Raw genomic sequence first — 20,641 nt, forward strand, 5'->3', positions numbered from 1 at the left:
CACTCCATTTTTGTTTCTCTTCTTTCCGGTAAACCACAGTTTGTACCATGAATTACCCACTTCCTTACTTTTCTCTCCTACCTATTTAGTCTCTTGAATGCAAGCAAGCTCCATTAATTTTCCTGTAAGTGATCCAACATTCCAAGTACCAACTTTGATCCTCCTCCTATCCTGTTTCTTCCTAATTAGTCTCCTTCTATGATATCTTCTATTATTTTCTATGTCTATCTTGTATTCTGTTCCACTATTTGTTCTACTATCTGTCTTATAGACTAACTTTTTTACCCACACCTGTCCATAATGTGGGAACCCTTGCTCACTTAACACCAGACCCGGGTGCTGGCATGGCGTGTCACTTTCGGTAAACGCCTTACGCCCTTGCATATTTCTCACTACACCCGGGCTCCGATGTAGCACGTCATAAGTAGAGGACGCCCCAACGTTTATATCATTTCAATCCATATCATAAGGTGTGACAAAATTTTTACACTGGTTGTCACCTACCACAACCCTCCTCCTTTATTCGGGCTTAGGACCAGCTAAGCACAAACTACTTAGGCGAAGTTAAAAGATTAATGACAATGCTTACAAAATCGATTTGCCAGGTGATTATAATGTTAGTGCAACATTTAATATTTCTGATTTGTCCCCTTTTGATGATGCAGATTTACATTCGAGGGCGAATGCTTTTGAGGAGAGGGGGAATGATACAAGATTAAAAGCAGATCCAATGGACCATACACGAGAGAAGGTTCGGCCAGCCCGTTATGAAGTTTTGAATGATTTTCCAATGATAAATAATGGGCCAATCACAAGAGCTAAGCTGAAACAATTGAAAGCCCAAGTTCAGATGTATGCACAAAACCATGTTACATGCCAACTTAGGTTGAATTCAACTAAACGCTTAAAGGACCAGCAAACATGGATGGATGAAGGCACAAACCTGGCCTAATACATATGCAGGTATATTGGTGGGCCAATGGACAATGACTTGTAATGTGTTGGTGGGCCAATGGACAAAGACTTGTAATCTAGTTAGGAGTATTTTTCTTTAATTATTTCTTTTTGAAGCCGAATTCCCTTAGGGAATTAATGTCAATTGGAACTCTTTAAATTAGGATTAGTTTTACAAGTTTCCTTAATCTTTAGAACTTTGTTTTGGTTGGTTTGATTTAATCAATTTAGATAGGAATTATCCTATCATTAGGACTCTTTGTAAAGGGGGATATCTGAATTTCTAACCCCTATAAATATGCTTAGCCGAACTCCATAAACAGTAGATTTGAGATTTGAGTTTTTCCTTTGATAAATTTTTAGATTAAAGTGAGTTAATAGATTTTTTTAATTTATGTTAAGGTAGTTAATTATTTAATTAGGTTTTAAACTTAAGTTAGCAATTCAACTTTCTATTTAATTTGTTTTTAATTGCTATTAAATTGGGGTTATGGTTTAGAATACCTTAGAATCAATTAGGTTAAACCAATTAAGGTGAATTAATAAACCAATCAATTGCTTGAGGCGTAGAAGCAGGGGCAAGAATACCAAAGGCTGATTCAGCGATCTTGAGTAAAGATCTTGGGTTGCATCACTCTCTCTCTTTTTAATTTCTAGAGAAGATTCACATGACTTAGGCTGCCACTTGGCTTTTTTTTTAATTTCATTTTAATCCTTTAATTTTTCTAGAATCTTATTTTCCACCCTAAAAACTTTATAAAATTTATCTTAATTTCAAATACATTATTTATTATTATTAGATTTTGAAATTGGATTATTATATAAGTGGTGGTAGCAGTGATCAGATGATAGTGATAATGATGATAAAATGATGATAAAGTTGCGATAGCAGTTGTTAGATGATAGTAATAATGGCAATAACAATATATATAAAAAAAAAGAAAGTAATAAAGATTATATTATTTTTTTTATTTAATGATCATTAATCGTCATTTCATTAAATCAAATGTTTTTATTTTACTAAATTACATAATCAAATATTCAATGTAATTATGATTACATAACCTTAGATAATTGCATGATATATATGTGTGTGAAAATAATATAAGAAACAAGGATAAATAAATTTTAATTATGAAATTATACCAAACGTAAAATATATAAATTAATCAAATTTTGTAATTCAAATTGTGTCATATAAAACAATGTAATTCATTTTTGAATAAACTCTAACTAGAATTCAATTGCATTAATTCTATGCATTAATTCCATATTTGTAATTGATTCAAACCAAACATTGTAAGAGAAAGTTGTGAAAATTTTTCAAGCAACAAGGGATTTAATTTCAGCTCATAATAAATGGAAATACCATAACATCAGCACGAGTAATAGATGCCAAACCCTTTGGATTAATCATGTTTATTATTATAAAAAAAAGGTCAGAACATTTGTGGCTCTCCAAATTTATACATCAGTCATGCATATTTGACGACAAACAACTGGGAAGTGTAGAAGATCATTTGATCTGAACAAAAAGGAACTCATATTTCACTCAAGTTTCGCTTCTCTCTTTGGTGGATCTATTTGCAAGTAAGTGTACGGCTCTGTCGGTTCCTCCCTGCATAACCAAAGATTTACATGAGTGACATACCAGTGAAGATTTAATTTATACAAGTTCACATATATTACACAAATGAGGTATATTAGAGATGGAGATCAGCCAATTTTTCTGGTCCAGACCAGAGAAAGCAACTTAAAAGCATTGCTGGTATCTTTAACTGTTTTGGTTCGATTTGGTTTGGTTCTTATAGCAACGGTTCTTTTTTGGTTTCGGTACCACACAGTTCTTTGGTTTGGTTCAGAACCTTCAAAAACCATGCATAGCCCTAGTATCTATGGCTGAAATTACCGATCAAAATTCCATGAAAAATGTTGACAAAAATTCTAAAATCTAGTTGAAAGCATAAATAACTGAGACTTCAAATATAGATTTGAACATACCCAGGATTGGAGCGCATGCATTGCCAGAAGAGCTTAAATGGTCCTGGAACTGTTTTAAATGGGTTCCCCTCAAAACAAGCCTACACAACAGAAGAATAAAATATATTCAACAAAAGAAACAGAATAAGCATATCAACCTCATTCATTTTTCACTGCAAATTAGTAAGATCAAGGAATTCACTACAATTCTCCCAGTACCACCACTAAAGCAAAACATGTTAATGGCTAAAAAAAAGTAACATTCCTTTAAAATAAAGGGAGTGTAAGCATGCCTAGTGGAAATTCACCACCTCATTGTTTTCAAATACAGCTCTTGGAACAATTCAACTTACCTTTTGGGATATGAAATGAATAAGATATAATTTTGTTCTTGTTTTTTTTCAACAACAGTACCCAAATCACTTAAAAGAAGCAACTTCTAGAATTTCAGTGAAGATCTTCTAGATTTATAGCGTCATTTCAAAGACCAAGAGAAATTGTCAATTTTACAAATCATGAGAGTCCAAACAACATAAAACAAAATATTCAATTCATCTGCGCTTTAATCCCAACCTAAATAGTGTTGGCTATATAGCACATTTTTCTTTATTCCATATCTTTCTTCTTAAAAGGAGCAAGATTTAGAATTTCAGTGAAGGTCTTCTAGTTTTTTAGTCACATCTTCAAGACCAAGATAAATTATTAAATTTTCAAATCACGTGTTCAAAGAATAAAACATAATACTCAAAACAATTGGGGTTGGCTAAAGGACCATCTTTATTCCATGCCCACCTCTCCATGCCCACCTGGCTTAGAAATACAACTTCAGTAATATCTAGGGCCATTAAATTCTACTTCACTGCTTTCCCCAACATCATCCCTAGTATTCCCTTTCTTTCCTTTCCTTTCTCCTGCAACTTCAAAAAGTTCAACCCTCAATTTCCTTCCCAACACCAACACTGAAGAAAAACATGTTAACGGCCAGTGAAAAAATAAAATTATTTTATAATAATTTTTACTCAATCACTTATAAGGTGAACTCTTGGAGCTTCACTCAAGTGTCCTCTAATTCTTGAGTATCACTTTCAGGGCCACGTGAGATTGTCAATTTTACAAAAACAGGTGTATCAAAACAGAATAGAACATAATAGGAGTTTTTTTTCTCATGAGAGTCAGAAGCAGCCTGTCATTCCATTTTCAGGTTAACACTCAGACATCATAGATACCATACAATTACCTATGCAATTCATTTTCAAACCATTTTCAACATCAATTATTATACACTTATTGGATGTTTTCATCTTAAAAATTCACGATCTCAATTATATTATTGGCTCGGTCATGTGTTTTTTCCAGTGAGAAATTTCACTCGTCTATGAAAGAATACTGGCTTCAGGGCTGAAAATGTTAGTTTTATAACAGAAAAGATGCTTAACATATATTTACTATCCCCAGATACTCACTATCTTTAACCAAGAGGCGACCTAAACTAACATTGACAAGTCCTTCAAATGAGGGGGAAAAAAAAAAAAAGAGATTCAACACGGCCTTGCCGAAATCAATGTTGTTAAAGGCAAGAAAAGACGCCGTGCGAGGGGAGGCGAGCCCCTAACACCTTGCCTGGCTAATGCGAGTCCACTGCAAACAGGTGAGCACCTGAGACTGGTCAGGCGAGAGGCGACGAGGCTACGCTCGGGGCAAATAAGATACACTTTCAAATTTTTTTTTTTTTTTAATTTTTTTTTGAAAAAGCATAAAAGTAAAAGAAACCCTAGCCTAAAGTCATCAACTTCCACCACCACAGGAGAGCAGAGAACGCCACAGAGCAGACCCACAGACCCAGGTATGTTCTTCCTTCCTCTCTCAACTTCACCTTCTTTCCTCTCTCTCCTCCGCTCTTCTTTTATATTTCTTCTCCTGTTACCTGCACAACCTACCAACAGGTCAATCCAGCACCTGCTATCCAGTTTTTTTTTTTTTTTTTTTTTTTTTTTTATTTTTCTTCTTTTCTCTCCTCCCCCTTTTCTTCTCTTCTTATATCGGTCCATCTTCACTCCAGCAGTTCCATCTTCACCTTTTTTTTTTTTTTTTGGTAAATTGTTAAATGGGTAGTGTGATATACTTTTCTTATTAAATGGGTATTGTTGTGACATGCTTTTTAATAAATGGGTATTGTGAATTGTGATGTATTTTTATTAAATTGTTATTGATGCTCTTGCTATAATGTAGTGTAATTGTGCAAATATTGAAAAATCAATTGTTTAATACTTTAATTTCTTATCTGCTTGAATTGGGACAGCATTGATGGTTGTTATTGCTGTTACAAAAATTCTTCTGTATGTCTTGAATTGGGATAGCCTTGATAGTTGTTTATATGTCTCATTGAACTCAACTATGACATGAATTCTTCTATATGTTGCCTAATTGTATATTCCAAAACCATTAATCTATCATTCAAAATTTTGCCATTGAAATTTTAGTGATGGGTATTGTTTTGTTAGATGGTTTTTAATTTATATAGATGGTTTTAGTGATGACTATTCTTCTATATGGTTTGTACATATAAACTTTTTTTTTTGGGGGTTAGATGGGCATTGTTTTGTTGTTAAAAGTATGAATTTTTATGTTAAAAGTGTGTGCACGTGCGTGTAATTTTGGCAATTTAGGCTATGGCACTTCACTTCAAAAAGGCCCTCGCCTATCGCCTCTCGCCTCTCGCCTAAGGCCATAGGTTACTATGTTGCCTTAGTGTTACCTTTCACCTTAATAACATTAGCCGAAATTGTCAATGAGAAAAATCCAATTGCCCAATTGTTTATTCAGTGACATCATGATATAGAACAAGAAGAACACAAAAGGTAGAGAAACAAATTCTTAAGAAGGAAGGGAAAAAAATTCTCAAAAATAAAGAAAAACAAATTCTCAATAATAATATCATAATAATCTCTCTAACAAAATACCTAAACATAGGTATTTATAGTTTATCAACTAGTATAACGTCATTGCCAACCCAGTGCAATGTTAGCACCAAGTCATCAACCACCTCACTACCACATCAGAAAAAATTTTGATAGGACTCCTACTAAATTCAACAAGCAGATTTTGATTTTGACATCCATTCTAGGTAAGAATGACTATCTAGTTAGATTTTATGTAAACTACAATTCAAAGGCTACAAGATGAAATTGATGACTACAATGTGTCTGTTTGCTGAAAATCAAATATTACAAGTTGAAAATAACTATAAGATACAATTAGATGAAATATTTTATTTGAGGGATTCATATGGTGGTGTTGAACATTTTCCTCCTAACTTATTTTATGAATATCTAACCATCAAATAACTTTTACCAGTTCGGGAGAGAGAACTTTAAGAATGGAAGAAGGAATATTAGACTCAACAATAAATTAAGAAGACAAAACTTGAAGCATGGAAGACATTTATATGTTTCAACTAAAAGCAAAGTTGGACGCAATATCAATAGCTCTTGACAATATAAAAGCAAGGCAACAACTTGAATATGAAGAAGGGCAATTTTCAGATGAAGTTGAAAATTCTGAGCTTGAAAAATTCGAGCTCGAAGAATTCAAAAGTTAAATTGTTGAGTCATCCCATGTTGAAATCCAAGATGATAAGACTAAGACGAAAGTTTTTGAAGAATCTGTTGTAGGAAAAGAAGGTGATAAGAATGGGCATGAAAAGCTTGAGAAATCTATCATAGGGAACAAAAGAAGATCAAGCTATGGAGACTTCAATGGAAATTGAAGACAATCAAGACAAGGAAATGACAGTGAAAATACAAAATAGTTTACCAGGCTTAGGAGTCGAATCTAACCAAAACGGATGTCAAAATCATAATCAATGAGTCAAAATTAGCAGGAAGGGTCCAGCCAAAATTTTTGTTGATGTGGAACTGATGCTGAACTGACAGTGATCTGGCGCTGATGTCGGTGAGAACAAGAGCTGAAGAGCAGAACTAGGTGCTTAACAGCTCACAGTGGCCAGGTGAGCTTAAGCTTTAGACCCGAGTGGATCCTGATCTGACCTGGTTGGATCTTACTATAGCGGCATTGGAATTGAGTTCTAACCGCAGGGAGACATCAATCAGTGTGCCCGGTTGTGGGAGGAGGAGGAGGAAGAAGGTTCAAATGCTAAAAAATCTTCAGGTTGCGATTCTGGTCTAGACCTGACCAGATCAGTTCTCAGCTTCTGGTCAACATCTTGCGACTAGACTTGCTTCAGTGGAGTAGCCTGAGACTGAGTTATCGATTGGTGGTGGCATTGTGGCTGTTTGGTGCTTGGGTGAATGGTGGGTGTTCAAGAACCGTAGGTGGGTCTGTTTCTTTGTTGTGTTATGTTTCACAAAGGTTGTTTTTTATTTTTATTTTTTATTTTTTTATTTAACAAAATAATAAACCAAGGAAATTTCAAAGAAAGCTAAGGAAATTTTGCATTGTTTTAGGACTTGGTACCAAAATCATATAGAATAAAAAAAAAAGTAGAGAAAAAAATCATCAAATTTTATTAATTCTAAATAATAATAATAATAACATAATAATCTCTCTTCAATAAAGTACCTAGACATAGGTACTTATTGTAGATTATCAAATAGTCCTATTAGTAACTAATTAGGAATACTAAACAAACTCAAAACTAGAAAAACAGTAAACCTAATATTCCTAAATAATAATAATAAAATTCCTAAAAAATATAATTCTAAACTTCTTAGTTTATGATAAAAATTAAATTAATATAATTCCTAAATTGAGTCTTCTTGAACTTCCTTGATTGCATCACATCCTATCCTATCCCTAGTATCTTAGCCAAAGCAGAAGGGGCACAGCCTCCTGTATGAAAGGTGTATATAAAGACTTTCTACTTGCATTCATTTAATTAGAAAAGAAACCAAAAATTATCTATAACTAATGCTATGTTATCCCATCCACAAAACCTTTTAACATATTATCAGTCAATCTACAGATAGGAGTTTCTACCCCATCAAAAAGTTCTTGCTTCTTATGTTTCTGTCCAATAGTTCAAGAAACCATAAAGCCTTCCTTTTATCTTTAAATTTGATTCATTATGTCATCCTAATAAAAACTCCTTCACTTACAAAGGAGAAACCAATTACTTCCCACACAAGAAAAGAACCAAGACCTACAAATATTAGCCAACTCACAATGTATAAGGGGATGATTGATGTTCTTCTACCATTACTCATGACCAAATGTTACCTCCTAATATGCTTGCAAGGAACTTAAAATGGAGTTATTTTTCTTGAGTGTCAATAAGTCAAGCCACTTGGACTAGATTCACAAAATATTTAAATTCGACTCAATTTCAGTAGACTCAAGCTTGAACTCTAGTATATAGTTAAGCCAAATTAGAGTATTACAATGTTTTATTTAAGTGGCTTGCAAGTATAATTAAGCATTTAATTTTTATCTAATTTAAAATGTATTTTATAATTATTATCATCGTCTAAGTTTGTGGATACAATTTGTCTAGACTCATACATTGTGTGGAATGACATACTTCGTATTTCTCAATTATATTTGTATGTGTTCCATTTTGGAGTTTTTTTCCTCCATATGCTTATAACTGAAAGTTAGAGTTCGTCTTCCATTTTAATGGCTCTCATTAGATATTTATTGAATCAAATATAATTAGTGTACAAATTTATTCAACTTTTATCGTCATATAAAATTAAAATAAAAACTACTTCTCATGAGAAAGCATTTGATTCTTACCAAGATTCCACTGGCAACATCACAAATCTAACTTTTGGGTAAACAAAATCTTCCCAAGGCTTTGAAATCTCAATCACTACCATCTTAATCATTAGACAAATACTGTTTTATGAGATTCTTTATTTGAGTTCACTAATCACCCCAAAAGATGAAAAATATTGAGTGTTTTAATAAAAATTTCCACACCTTTTCTCTACTTTCCTGCCATTCACAAAACACAGCACCAGAACTCTCTATTCCTAAGAGTCACACTCACTTCCATTTTCCTGCTTCAATTTTTCTAGATTTTGAGCAACATAAAATTTTTCAAGTGATAAAATGCGACGAAAAACTCCTGCATTATCCTTTCAAAAATTCTTATAAACCCTTGCAGGAAGTCAAAACCCCAGAGCCAGAAAGGCAAATGTCACTCAAGAGTCTTACTTGGATAACATCCTCAGCTCGATCATTACATCTGTGAGGCTTTGGTTGACGATGCTCTCCTTCTGGCATCCCCCATGGACTCTCTCTCCTCCGCACTGGCCTCGGCTCGCTCATCCTCTCCCTCTCTGTAATTGGTTCTGAAAAATTCGAAAACCTAGCTGTAAATTTCAAGCGTTTAATTGATCTCAATTTGATGTGCCGCAAATTGATCCTCAACTCAGAGGCGAGAGAGTCGATATAAAAAACTACAACAAGCGACTCGTCGTTTCTTTTATTTCGGCGAACGTTTTAAACGACATCGTTCCTTTTCCCTCAATCGCTCTCTTTAAACTCATTAAACGACGCGTTGAGTCTACATATTTAAAAGCATTTCCCATATCTCATCTACCTTCTACTCTACAGGGGTTTCTCTTCTGAAAAATGGGCGCATTTACGAAGTTGATTGACGCAGTTCTCCTCTTCTTCTTTCTCGTAATCGCGGTGGCGGCGCCGTTGATTGACGCGCAGACATGTCTCCCATCCAGCTACTTCCCAGACTTCTTGATCGATCTAAAGAAGTGGTACAGCCAAGAGTACGGCGACTATCTCCTCTCTGAGAAGCCCCATTTCTTCGTCGGAGTTGTTTGGCTTGAGCTCCTCTTTCAATGGCCTCTCGCACTTTTCAATTTGTATGGGATTTTGGCTTCCAAGCCTTGGTTTAGCACCACCTGCTTGATCTATGGCTCCTCCTTGTTCACTTCCATGGTAAGGTGTCTTTTTCCTTTGAATTCTGTGTTAAACTGTTCAAATATTGGATTGATTATTAATTTGAAGTAAGTTGGGGAAATCTCGATCTCAGGCTGCTGTATTAGCTGAGCTGATGGGGTCTGGCAAGGCATCGGATAAATTGTTGATGATTCACTCTCCCTTTATGGGTTTTGGGGTAATAGCAATTCTGCGCGGGTTGATGCCAGTCTCCGCCAAGACTACTTCGGCCATGGGCAGGAGACCTGCACTGCCTCGGAAGAAGAGAGCTTGAGACACAATTTTTCTGATACTTTTTTCTTTTTTTTGTGATATTAGAGCGCTTTACCAATTTCTCTTTTATTAACTGACTCGTTATGAGATTTTTTTTTCTCTAATTTAATCTATTGAGGAAGTTCTTCACATGAATAATGGTTACTTCTTACTATTTGATTTACTTTGAGATGGAAATGCATGACTGGAGATGGATTTTTGGTTTGTTTAACTCAACATAGGATTTTTCAGTGGAGAAATTTGTGATTGGAGTTTCAATTTTGATGTTCATAGGTGGATCATTATTAATAACTTTGAGGTTGATCTTAAGATTTCTTTTTGTTTAGCCACTCATTATATTTGTGGTTGCCTATTTCATGTTTCAGTTAATCATGGAGGTGTCAAATTGCCAAGGATTTTTGTATGTCCCTCAAAAAAATTGGTGCTTATGTTCCATTACCTCTTTAAAAAATGAAACAAGTGTGAATTTTGAAGGTGATGATCTTTGACACAAATATTACTACTTTAAAACTTCTCATATTGTTGCTGTTTTCGTTTTTGGGTTGCTCTAAGAACGAAGTGATCTAAATTTCACTACTTAATCTTAGTTATTGGATTTCGAAGGAGTTACACATTTGATGAAGGATGAGGAGATTAGCAACAACATCTTCGTTGAAATGTATGGTATGTAGTTGACGGCAACAATTTCTATGCGAGTGGGAAAGTGTCTCAAGGTAATAAACATGATCTTTTCTTAATTTTTGTTTCTTATATGTAGCTTAATTATTCATTTTCAGCTGTATATGTTGGGAAAAGCTGCAAATGCATACATTTGCATGTGAACTGTCAACTATAGGATGTTCCAAAGCAAGTTTAGAAAAAAAAAAAAAAAAAATAAATAACAAATAAATAAATGGCTACTACTAAAACTAGAATGTACTTGCTTAATGTAATGCCCCCCAGTAACTAGACTAGAATTCCTTTCTAAGGAACCAACCGGAAAGCCTAGGACCAAACCCAAGAAAAAGACTGATAAGCCATTAAGTTAGAAAAATATTTTTTATTAAAATTTTTTATATTATAAGTTCAGGAGAAAGAAAACATGAAACTTAGAAATTATAAAATAAAAGAAAGTGAAGTCTTATTGAACTGCTGCTGAGCAATCTTTTTGAGCCTGATTAGACTTTAACTTGAATCTTATATCTGCTCTACGCCTCTACAAGTCTTGCATGTCTGAGATAGGAAGTCAATATTGTCCTTGTGGGAATTTGAGCTGGGAATGGGTGCCTACCACTCTAGTTGTACAATAGGAGGTTCCAAGCATGTAATTTTAAGATTAGTCATTCTCGTTCCCAAATCGTCCAACTACATTTTCAGTGATTTGACAAACTGCAAGAAGCAGAAAACATGTATTCTTATAAAACGGTCATATAGTGGAGAAAGAGACTGATGTTTAGAAAATTCAACCACCCACCTCAAATTCAGTAAATTCAGTTTGACTTTCACTAGAGTTCTCAAATTATCCAAATCCAATCTCAACCCCTCGAGAAATGAGGCAATTTCTGCAATGTGGTGATGTTGCAATTTGTCAACATTTACCACCAAGTGCTGAAGGTTGTTAAATGCAATATGCATATTTTGCATATACAAAGCCTGCAATGATGATAAGGTGGGTGAACACCATTCAACTATGGATTGAAATTAAAAAATTCAAAAGGTGTGTACGTTTTGTCTACCTGCCATGAAACAAGAGATGCAAAGGAAATTTTTATGTGCCTGGATAATCGCAATGTCTATTTCTAAAGTCCGGACATAGCTTATGCTTTCAAGAAGCTGAACCAACCCTTTCTCTTGGAATTCTTCATGCAGATTGGCTCCAAGATTAAGACTTGCGCTTTTTAGAGATTTCAAGTTCCCAGAATCAATACTGAAACTGCCATTTCTGTTGCAGAAGAAGTGCAAGATCATGTCAACAGACAGTGTTTGAATCTCTTCTGCCGCAACACTGATATTGAAAAGGTCCTAAATGTTACACTTCAAAATTTGCAAATCCTTAAGCGAGTGGCTGACAATGGAGAGATGCAACTCCTCAAAGTGGCATTCGAAAATTCCTTAACTTTTAAGAGATGAACAATTAATATCAGCGCGGAACTTTCTTTTGGCAATATGCGGACGTTTCCAATTCTGAGGGTGTTTCACATTCCTTAATACCCAATTCCTGTCTACCTTAAAATTATTTCCTTGATGTGTGATATTTTCAAGAGATTGTTGATCCCGTAAACTTTTTCAAATTTCAGAGTTGTAAGGGATTTGAAATTCAAATTTCAGAGTTGTAAGGGATTTGAAATAAGTAGAAATCCATGCGCTCAACATACCACCAGAAGCTAGCTTTACTGAAGTCAGGGACAAGACCTCAAGCAATGCGAACTCTTTAGGCAGGCAATTGAGTTTGCCACCCTGCAAAATCAAATTCAACACCCTTAGAGATTGACTGTCATAGACACAAGCAGGCAATGGGGAAGGATTTCCATGTTGCAGGGCCAAGCTTAATGTCAATCTCTTCAACGTTACAGCTTGTAGCCTTTTCAAGCAACCTATTGAAGAGAGTTGTTTTGCTATTATCTTTGTGATGACAAAACCAATAAAAGATGAAAACGAGAAATCTGCAATGAACACAGCTGCTTTTGCAGAGTCAAAAGATTGTTGAGAAACTCTCTGAACAAATTACACTTGCTGGTGCAGCTTTTGGAATCAAAATTTACGTCAAAAGACAAGAAAGGACTGGATATGCACAACTGCCTCAACCTTTTGGAGACGACATATAGTCTAACAATGTCATTCGGCCCAAGGAATGAGAGGATGATATAAATTATATCATCTGGAAGACGGCTCAACTTATCAAGATTCTGGTTTTCCACCCGAGTCCTATTGGCAAGACTCAGCTCCTTCTTTGATTTCCTTCCCATCACTGCAATTAGTGTTTCTCAAAGTTGCTGTTTCACAGCTGACAAAGGAACTGGCAGGCTGGTAAAGCTACTGTTAAAATGAAATTAAACAACGCTTCAAAGAAAAGAACTGATGTATCTCAAAAATAAAGATAATTGAATAGTTTTAGAATTATAAAGTTTTGAGCGAATTATACTCAATGATTTTTTATATGATTGCTAGTAAAAATTATACCATCAATTATATAAATTATTACGAAGATCTTGCAATTATATATGAACTCAGGTCTTAAAAATATGTATAGATGAAGATGAGATGCTGGCATATATGAGTGGAACATCTGATATATATATAGCAGAAGGCACAATTAATATGGAAGCAGTTTTTAAAGGAATTGAAATATTAGTGTCTCCTGACCTGCGAGTTTGCTGTAGGAATCGCCGCGTTTTCTCTCTCTTCCCCTGTATAACTTGCAGCTTCTTGCCTCTTGGACTTGTATTTCTATGATTCCGATCACAAGGTGTTCCTTCTTTTTTTCCCCTATTTCGAGCCGGATTGGGATTCTAAGTAAGAGTCTACTACTGAAATTAGGAATCTATCTCTTTCAAAAAAAAAAAAAAATCTAGATAGACTGTAGGGTTTTATTTTATTTTAAATAAAATTTAATTGTATTTAAAAATTTTTTCAAGTTTGTAAAAATTCGGTTTAGAGTCTAAACTAAATAAAACTAGATTAGTTTTGATTTAATTTAAAAGAATAAAAAAATTTAATTCAAATCAAATTAATTTTAATATAGATATAACTTTGATTTAATTTTAATTTGAAGGTAGAACCATGATCAAGTCTAATCTAATTTAAATATGTCTTTTCAAAACTTTTTAGGATTCTAATTAGAGTAAATTATTCTTGTGTATAAGGGGAAGAAAAAACAAAGATTCATGATTATCGCAAGGACTTTGCGGTCGCCGAATGATTCTCACCGAAGTGGAAAAAGTGAGGAGTCGCCACCTTAATTTTGAGAGAAATTAAAGAAAATCATCTGTAAAATAAATTAAAAACCACTTCGAAAAATAGAGATTCTAGGTTCGGAATCCACATACGGGTAGGGAAGGTGTTAGGCACCCTACCTCGTCCCTTAACAAGGGTAAGCGAATTTAACGAGGAGTTCTTTATAAGTTGAAATCGATAGTTTAAAGGGGGAATGGTGTTAATCCTTTGTAATGGACAAAAGGAATATTTGATATTTCACTATCACGGGTTGCCCAAGAACATGAGTTCATGAGATGATCCTTCAGTGAATGGGTGTTGTACAATAGGTATTTTGAGAATTAATATGAATACTGAAATTATGATGTTTTTAGAGGGAATTTTGCTACATAAGTATGAGCGCCTTGAAGAGTATTTTCGGGTCGCCGATGACTCAAACATTTATTTTCGAGGGAAATAAAATAAAGTGACGATAAAGATGAAATTTGTGAACTAACGAAAAAAGACGAAAATGTTGATTACGAACTAAGACAACCTATCCTAAGATCCAGCATGATTAGATACCTCAAAAAAACTTAAGAAAACGAGCTAAGGATATTCGACAAATGACAGGTTAGACTTTTACCTGTAGAAAGTTGAGATGATGAGTGAGCCGATACTGGTATCAATGAATCTTTGGGAGCTAAAGACTGAGATGGCCAAAAAATTGGAGCTGACCTGAGGTGATGGGGACGAAGTGAGGTGAGGTTGGGCTCGCAGGGCAATGCCCAAATACTAAGAATGAGGGTCGCAGGGTTTAGAGCTCTTTTGAGCGAGATACTCTAGAAAACTGGTTTCAGAAGTTTCTCCAAACTTTGAGAGCTTTGAATGACAAGCAATGAGGCTATATCAAAGTTCAAAGTTTTTTGCCCGATAATCACCACCCCCTCCACCCCTACAGTATTGCATGCAGGTATTTATAGGGAATGGGAACTCAAAGTTGAGGGTCAGGATTAAATCAAGAGGAGACAGAAGGCCTAGATTCAAAAGGACATAATCTGATGTCTGGAAATTAAAGAAGAAAGAATAAAAGGGGATTTCATCATTTCATTTTTTTCTTTCACCGCTTGATCCGCAGGGGGGGGGTGTTTTTTTTTTTAAATGGGAAAGGTTGGGAATAAAAAAAAGCGATTCTACACCGTCGCTTAATTCGAGGGCTCCAAATTCATCCTTATAATTATAATCAACGGTGTAGATAAAGATGTACTGGGCTACTTTAACTGTTTGGAATCTGGCGGCTAGGAGTGTGTCCTTACAAATGAGATGTGTGGTGAGGATCAGATCATGCTTGCAATGCTTTAACTAACTTGGAACTAACTAATTAAGGTCATGATGGAGATAGCTAATCAAAGGTCATGATCGAGATATTCCAAATTCTTGAGGATACATTTGCTCCACATGGATATGCAATAAATGTCGGGGCCCTATATATATGCCGAGAGATTTTCCTTTGCATATTCACAACTTTCTCCGGTGAATCTTCAATATTTCATTCTTCAGTTTTTGGCTTTTCTAGCAAGAATCTTTGCCATGACAACCACTTTAATCTTTTTTCGAATGCTTTCTTTGTTCATTTCATGAAAATGAGCAACTCCAGTGATCAGAGGTTCATGAGGGTGTCATCCGATGATGGTGAGGGAACTGGACTAATTAACCAATCAAGGTCGCAACTAACTACTGCGCCGATCTCGGGTCGGCCCATCGGCATGGCTCGTAGACCGATCTCTGACAAGAGGACCGCTAATTTCAATCTTAATATCGGTGACCGCCCCTTGAAGTTCACTTGGCTTCTTATCATCTCGAGGGTCCCGATTGCAGCTCGGTTCTGGTTGATGACATAGATAATGACGCCGCTCAATATCATGAGAGTCATAGTCACCCCATTTTAGCTGTACATCTGCCCAGTATTTATTGCTGGCTTTCTAATCAAACACATCTTTTGATTCAGCTACAAGACTAGACTTTGACATAGGCCAGCATTCTGGGCTTCGGAGTAGGCTTAAGTTAGGCAGAATGTAGTGCTGATTTTGAGAGATTGGCCAAATGATGTAATCTAATCTTTTGAGATCGCCCAAATGATGTAATATGATCTTTTGAGATCACCCAAATGATGTAATCTGATCTTTTGAGATCGCCCAAATGATGTGATCTGATCTTTTGGAATTGAAATGAAATTTTACTTGAATGTTTTTGTTTTATTATTGCATTGGTTATTTTTTCGATCTCTGATAAATGTGCTCGATCTGATCCCTAGACGAATCACCATTTGCCGATCTGTGGGTTTGGAAACTTATTCAATTTGATAACCTTCATTAACCGATCTCATTTATCCGATCTTTTTACTATGTTTCTAGAATCTTCTTGTGACGTGTTATGGAGGCGGCCCGGTTCCATTAACCGATGCGTCACTTGGGACTTCGTGAGCATTTAATACTCAGATGGGTATAAACAGGGGGAAGGTTAGCCATTTGTTCCCTTATGTTATTTTCAGACCTTCCCATAGTGATTTCAACACTCCCTCTCGCTTTCTAAAGTTTTTAGGCACCGATTCACACTCCGGTAAGGGTTTTGATCTTTTCTAGGTTGGTTTTCACTTTTGTTTTCTGAAAATGAGCGGCACCGATAGTCAGAGAGCTGCTAGTCCTTCCTCCGTTCATTTCTCATGGACATCGGATGAAGTTGAGGTGGTCAGGCTGAGCGGGTGACCTAAACCTTCTACAAACTCTGTCCCAGCCCACGGTCGAGTGGCTTAGTCAAAACAAGCGTTTTCTTTAGGGAAAGAAAACTTACCTATGGATGAGTTGCCATCGGTCCTCAAGGAGATTGACCTGTAGTACATTAGTCAATAATACAACCTTCAAACTGACTCCTTCGAGCTCATCAGATGTCATGGCAATCTCCGAGCTGATTATTTCTTTGAAGAAAATGACATGATCATGGTATATAAAGAACAATTCAAGGCCGGGCTTCAGTTCTCCCTAGACGAATTCTTTAGAGCCGTTCTGAAGTTCCATCATGTCTATATAGCCTAAGTGCACCCGAACTCTTGGTAGACTCTGGTGGCTTTCAGAGGCTTATGCCGAGCTAAGAAGCTTGAGCCTACAGCAAAGGTTTTCACTGAGTTGCATAGGCTCACTCAGTAGAAGGACGACGAGTATTGGTTTTTCTAAGCCAAGCCGCACTGTGGGCTTTTTATCGATCTCCCTTCTTCTTTGAAGAATTGGAAGAATCAGTTCTTCATATTAAGGAGTAAGATCTTGAATGGCTTTGAGGGTATCCCGTGCAGTTGGCAGTACCGGTCCCTTCAGTTCCAAAGAAGATCACCCTAAATAGAGACGCGAACGCCATGGTAAAGGAATTGAAGGATCAGGCGGCCACTCACAAGTATTCATATTTAGATGTAGTTATGGCCGAACTGAAGTGGTGGCTAATGCAAATGATCGCCCATGGGGATTATGAGCTGTAGCTCTCTGACCTTGGACCCGGGATCAGTACAACCTAAATCTTCAGTCTCCTGACTTTGGTGATCTCACTAGTTTTTTGTGCAGGTATGGCAGGACGCGAGAGCACGAAGGAGAGCTGTAAGCGAAAAAGGGAGGTTGCCAAGAAAGTTTGAGAAATGAAAATTGCTACTACATCACAGACGCCGAGGCATGACTCAGTAAAAGGGCCGGGCTCTTTGTCTCGACCTCCAGAATAGCCAACCCCAGAAATAAAGATCTCTCCTTCCCCTCCTCGACAAGATGAACCAACACTTCCATCGGTTTCTTCAAGTGTGAAAGGAAGGTCTTCCCAACCTACTGTGAGGACCCTCTCTCGTGGTGCCCAAGTCCTCATCCACTTGCTGGAGAAGAATTGCTCAGTTTAGGGGAATCTTGGACTGGCCAAGGTTTTGGGTGCCACCATCTGCTTTTCGGACGACCAGAATAGACTGACTCAGGATATCATTGACGACCTCCTGACTCAAACGATGAGCTTGAGTGTAGAGAGCCTTATGAATCAACATATAATTAGAGAAAAGGCTCATCTCTTGAGACAAGAAATTCTGAAGGCGGTCCAGGATGCAGCTTCTGCCAAAACCCAACTTTTGTCTGCTCAGGACTAAATCATCTAGATAGAAGGTCGAACGAAATCTTATGAGGATAGGATAGCTGAACTGGAGTGGGAACTCGAAGATGCTTGGGCCTACCGAACTGCCAATGTCACTCTCCTTACTGAGGAGATCAAAGTGAAAGAAAAAGAGGCCGTAGCGAGAGAAACTGGTGTTTATGTGAATGCTCATGGCGATCTTCTGGCCAAGCTTGTGAGGCGCTATCCTCAGGAAGACTTCTCTTGGATGGTGGATCTTGTCCCTAGAGGTGAAGAGGAGAGCGAGGAGGAGCATGAGAGAGAGGGAGAGAGAGAGGATGATGGAACTGATAATGTACTCGGAGAGCAGGTTAGGGGAGACCCTCCTACCGAATGACTTGTACATTTTTATTTTGAAATGAATCGAAGTCTTTTTATGTTCAATTTCTTGATAAGATCGGAAAGCATCCAAACCAAATTGCCTGAGTACTTAATCGATTGAATGCAGTTGAACATTAAACCCGAGAGCGATTATTAATAATAGGATATCAAGTTACTCCAAGAGTTCGAAAAAACATTACACGTGAATATGAGATCAGACGGAACCATGACCAAATATCGAATGAAACTTTAGAATATTAGAATTGTAAAGATTTGGAAATGACTTGAACTTTTTAAGGTCGGAACCATTATTTAGAGACCGAATAAAACCTTAGCTTCAATTGAGGAATATCTAAGCAATTCAAGCGAAAAATCCGATCACAACATTAGTCAAATGGAATTTTGCGGATTTGTACATTGAGATCGGAGAACAATAGCAGGCAAGATTAGATGGTCCGGAGATCCAATATTGACTTGAACTCATTGGATAAAGACTAAGGGATCAGAAAGTAATCCAACTCGAACGTGAGATCGATTTGTTCCAGAGACGAGCCATTGGCGAGTTCGAAAAAGCTAACCGTGATCAGGACATCGGTCGAGAATGGATAACACAATGAAGTTTCAATTTTAAAAGAACCTTGCATTCGAAGGTCGACCAAAATATGGTGTCTATAGCTGCCCCTCTTTGCATAATTTCTATTAAAGAGAATGAAATTCTCTTGTATAGGAATCATGTAAAGATTCAGAATTATATTTTGGGCGGCTGGGATATTAGAACCAAAGGTCGATAGCAAGAAATTAAATGCTGAAAATCAACTTGGATCTTGAACCCAAAGGTTGATGACGGGAAATTGAATGCTGAAATTAAAATTAACTTGGATCTTGAACCCAGATATTGATAACAGGAAATTAAATGCTGAAAATTAAATTCAACTTGGATCTTGAATCCAGAGGTTGATGACGGGAAAATAAATGCTGAAAATTAAAATCAACTTGGATCTTGAACCCAAAGGTTGATAGCAGGAAAATAAATGCTAAAAATTAAAATCAACTTGGATCTTGAACCCAGAGGTTGATGACAGGAAAATAAATACTGAAAATTAAAATCAACTTGGATCTTGAACCCAGAGGTTGATGACGGGAAAATAAATGCTGAAAATTAAAATCAACTTGGATCTTGAACCCAAAGGTTGATGATGGGAAATTAAATGCTAAAAATTAAAATCAACAATCAACTTGGATCTTGAACCCAGAGGTTGATGATGGGAAATTAAATGCTGAAAATTAAAATCAACTTGGATCTTGAATCCAGAGGTTGATGACGGGAAATTAAATGCTGAAAATTAAAATCTACTTGGATTTTGAACCTAGAGATTGATCACAGGAAATTAAATACTGAAAATTAAAATCAACTTGGATCTTGAATCTAGAGGTTGATGATGGGAAATTAAATGCTGAAAATTAAAATCAACTTGGATCTTGAACCCAGAGGTTGATGACAGGAAATTAAATACTGAAAATTAAAATCAACTTGGATCTTGAATCTAGAGGTTGATGATGGGAAATTAAATGCTGAAAATTAAAATCAACTTGGATCTTGAACCCAGAGGTTGATAACAGGAAGATAAATGCTGAAAATTAAAATCAACTTGGATTTTGAGCCCAGAGGTTGATAACAGGAAATTAAAATCAACTTGGATCTTGAACCCAGAGGTTGATAACAGGGAATTAAATGCTAAAAATTAAAATCAATTTGGATCTTGAACCCAGAGGTTAATGACAGAAAATTAAAAGCTGAAAATTAAAATCAACTTAGATCTTGAACCCAGAGGTTAATGACAGGAAATTAAATGCTGAAAATTAAAATCAACTTAGATCTTGAACCCAGAGGTTGATAACAGAGAACTAAATGCTGAAAATTAAAATCATCTTGAATCTAACTTAGCCAACTATCGTAAATAAAATTTGCGTGTATACCTTAAATACTCGTAAAGCAAATCTAATGCATGGTGTTATCTCAAATGAAGTTTACTTAACAAGATCCTGAAGACAAATGGTTGATGGAAAAGGTCAGGATAATTTACGAGGCTTGGCCCATGATTTTCTCTAGCATCCC

General features: G+C 36.1%; 2 protein-coding genes across 2 annotated transcripts; one reads left to right on the forward strand and one right to left on the reverse strand.

Annotated features, from left to right (window-relative positions):
* Window positions 1-2,357: 2,357 nt before the first annotated feature.
* On the reverse strand, window positions 2,358-9,365 carry LOC110642875 (uncharacterized). Its single transcript, XM_021795059.2, has 3 exons — window positions 9,109-9,365; window positions 2,956-3,035; window positions 2,358-2,572 (listed from the first exon to the last, which is right to left on the reverse strand). The coding sequence occupies exons 1-3, from the start codon at window positions 9,220-9,222 to the stop codon at window positions 2,503-2,505; spliced, it is 264 nt and encodes an 87-aa protein (XP_021650751.1). The 5' UTR covers window positions 9,223-9,365; the 3' UTR covers window positions 2,358-2,502.
* A 108-nt stretch (window positions 9,366-9,473) lies between these two features.
* Window positions 9,474-10,336, forward strand: LOC110642874 (uncharacterized). Its single transcript, XM_021795058.2, has 2 exons — window positions 9,474-9,852; window positions 9,947-10,336. The coding sequence occupies exons 1-2, from the start codon at window positions 9,529-9,531 to the stop codon at window positions 10,124-10,126; spliced, it is 504 nt and encodes a 167-aa protein (XP_021650750.2). The 5' UTR covers window positions 9,474-9,528; the 3' UTR covers window positions 10,127-10,336.
* Window positions 10,337-20,641: the final 10,305 nt, after the last annotated feature.

Source organism: Hevea brasiliensis, chromosome 10 (genome assembly GCF_030052815.1).
Source record: "Hevea brasiliensis isolate MT/VB/25A 57/8 chromosome 10, ASM3005281v1, whole genome shotgun sequence".
Lineage (NCBI taxonomy): Eukaryota > Viridiplantae > Streptophyta > Magnoliopsida > Malpighiales > Euphorbiaceae > Hevea > Hevea brasiliensis.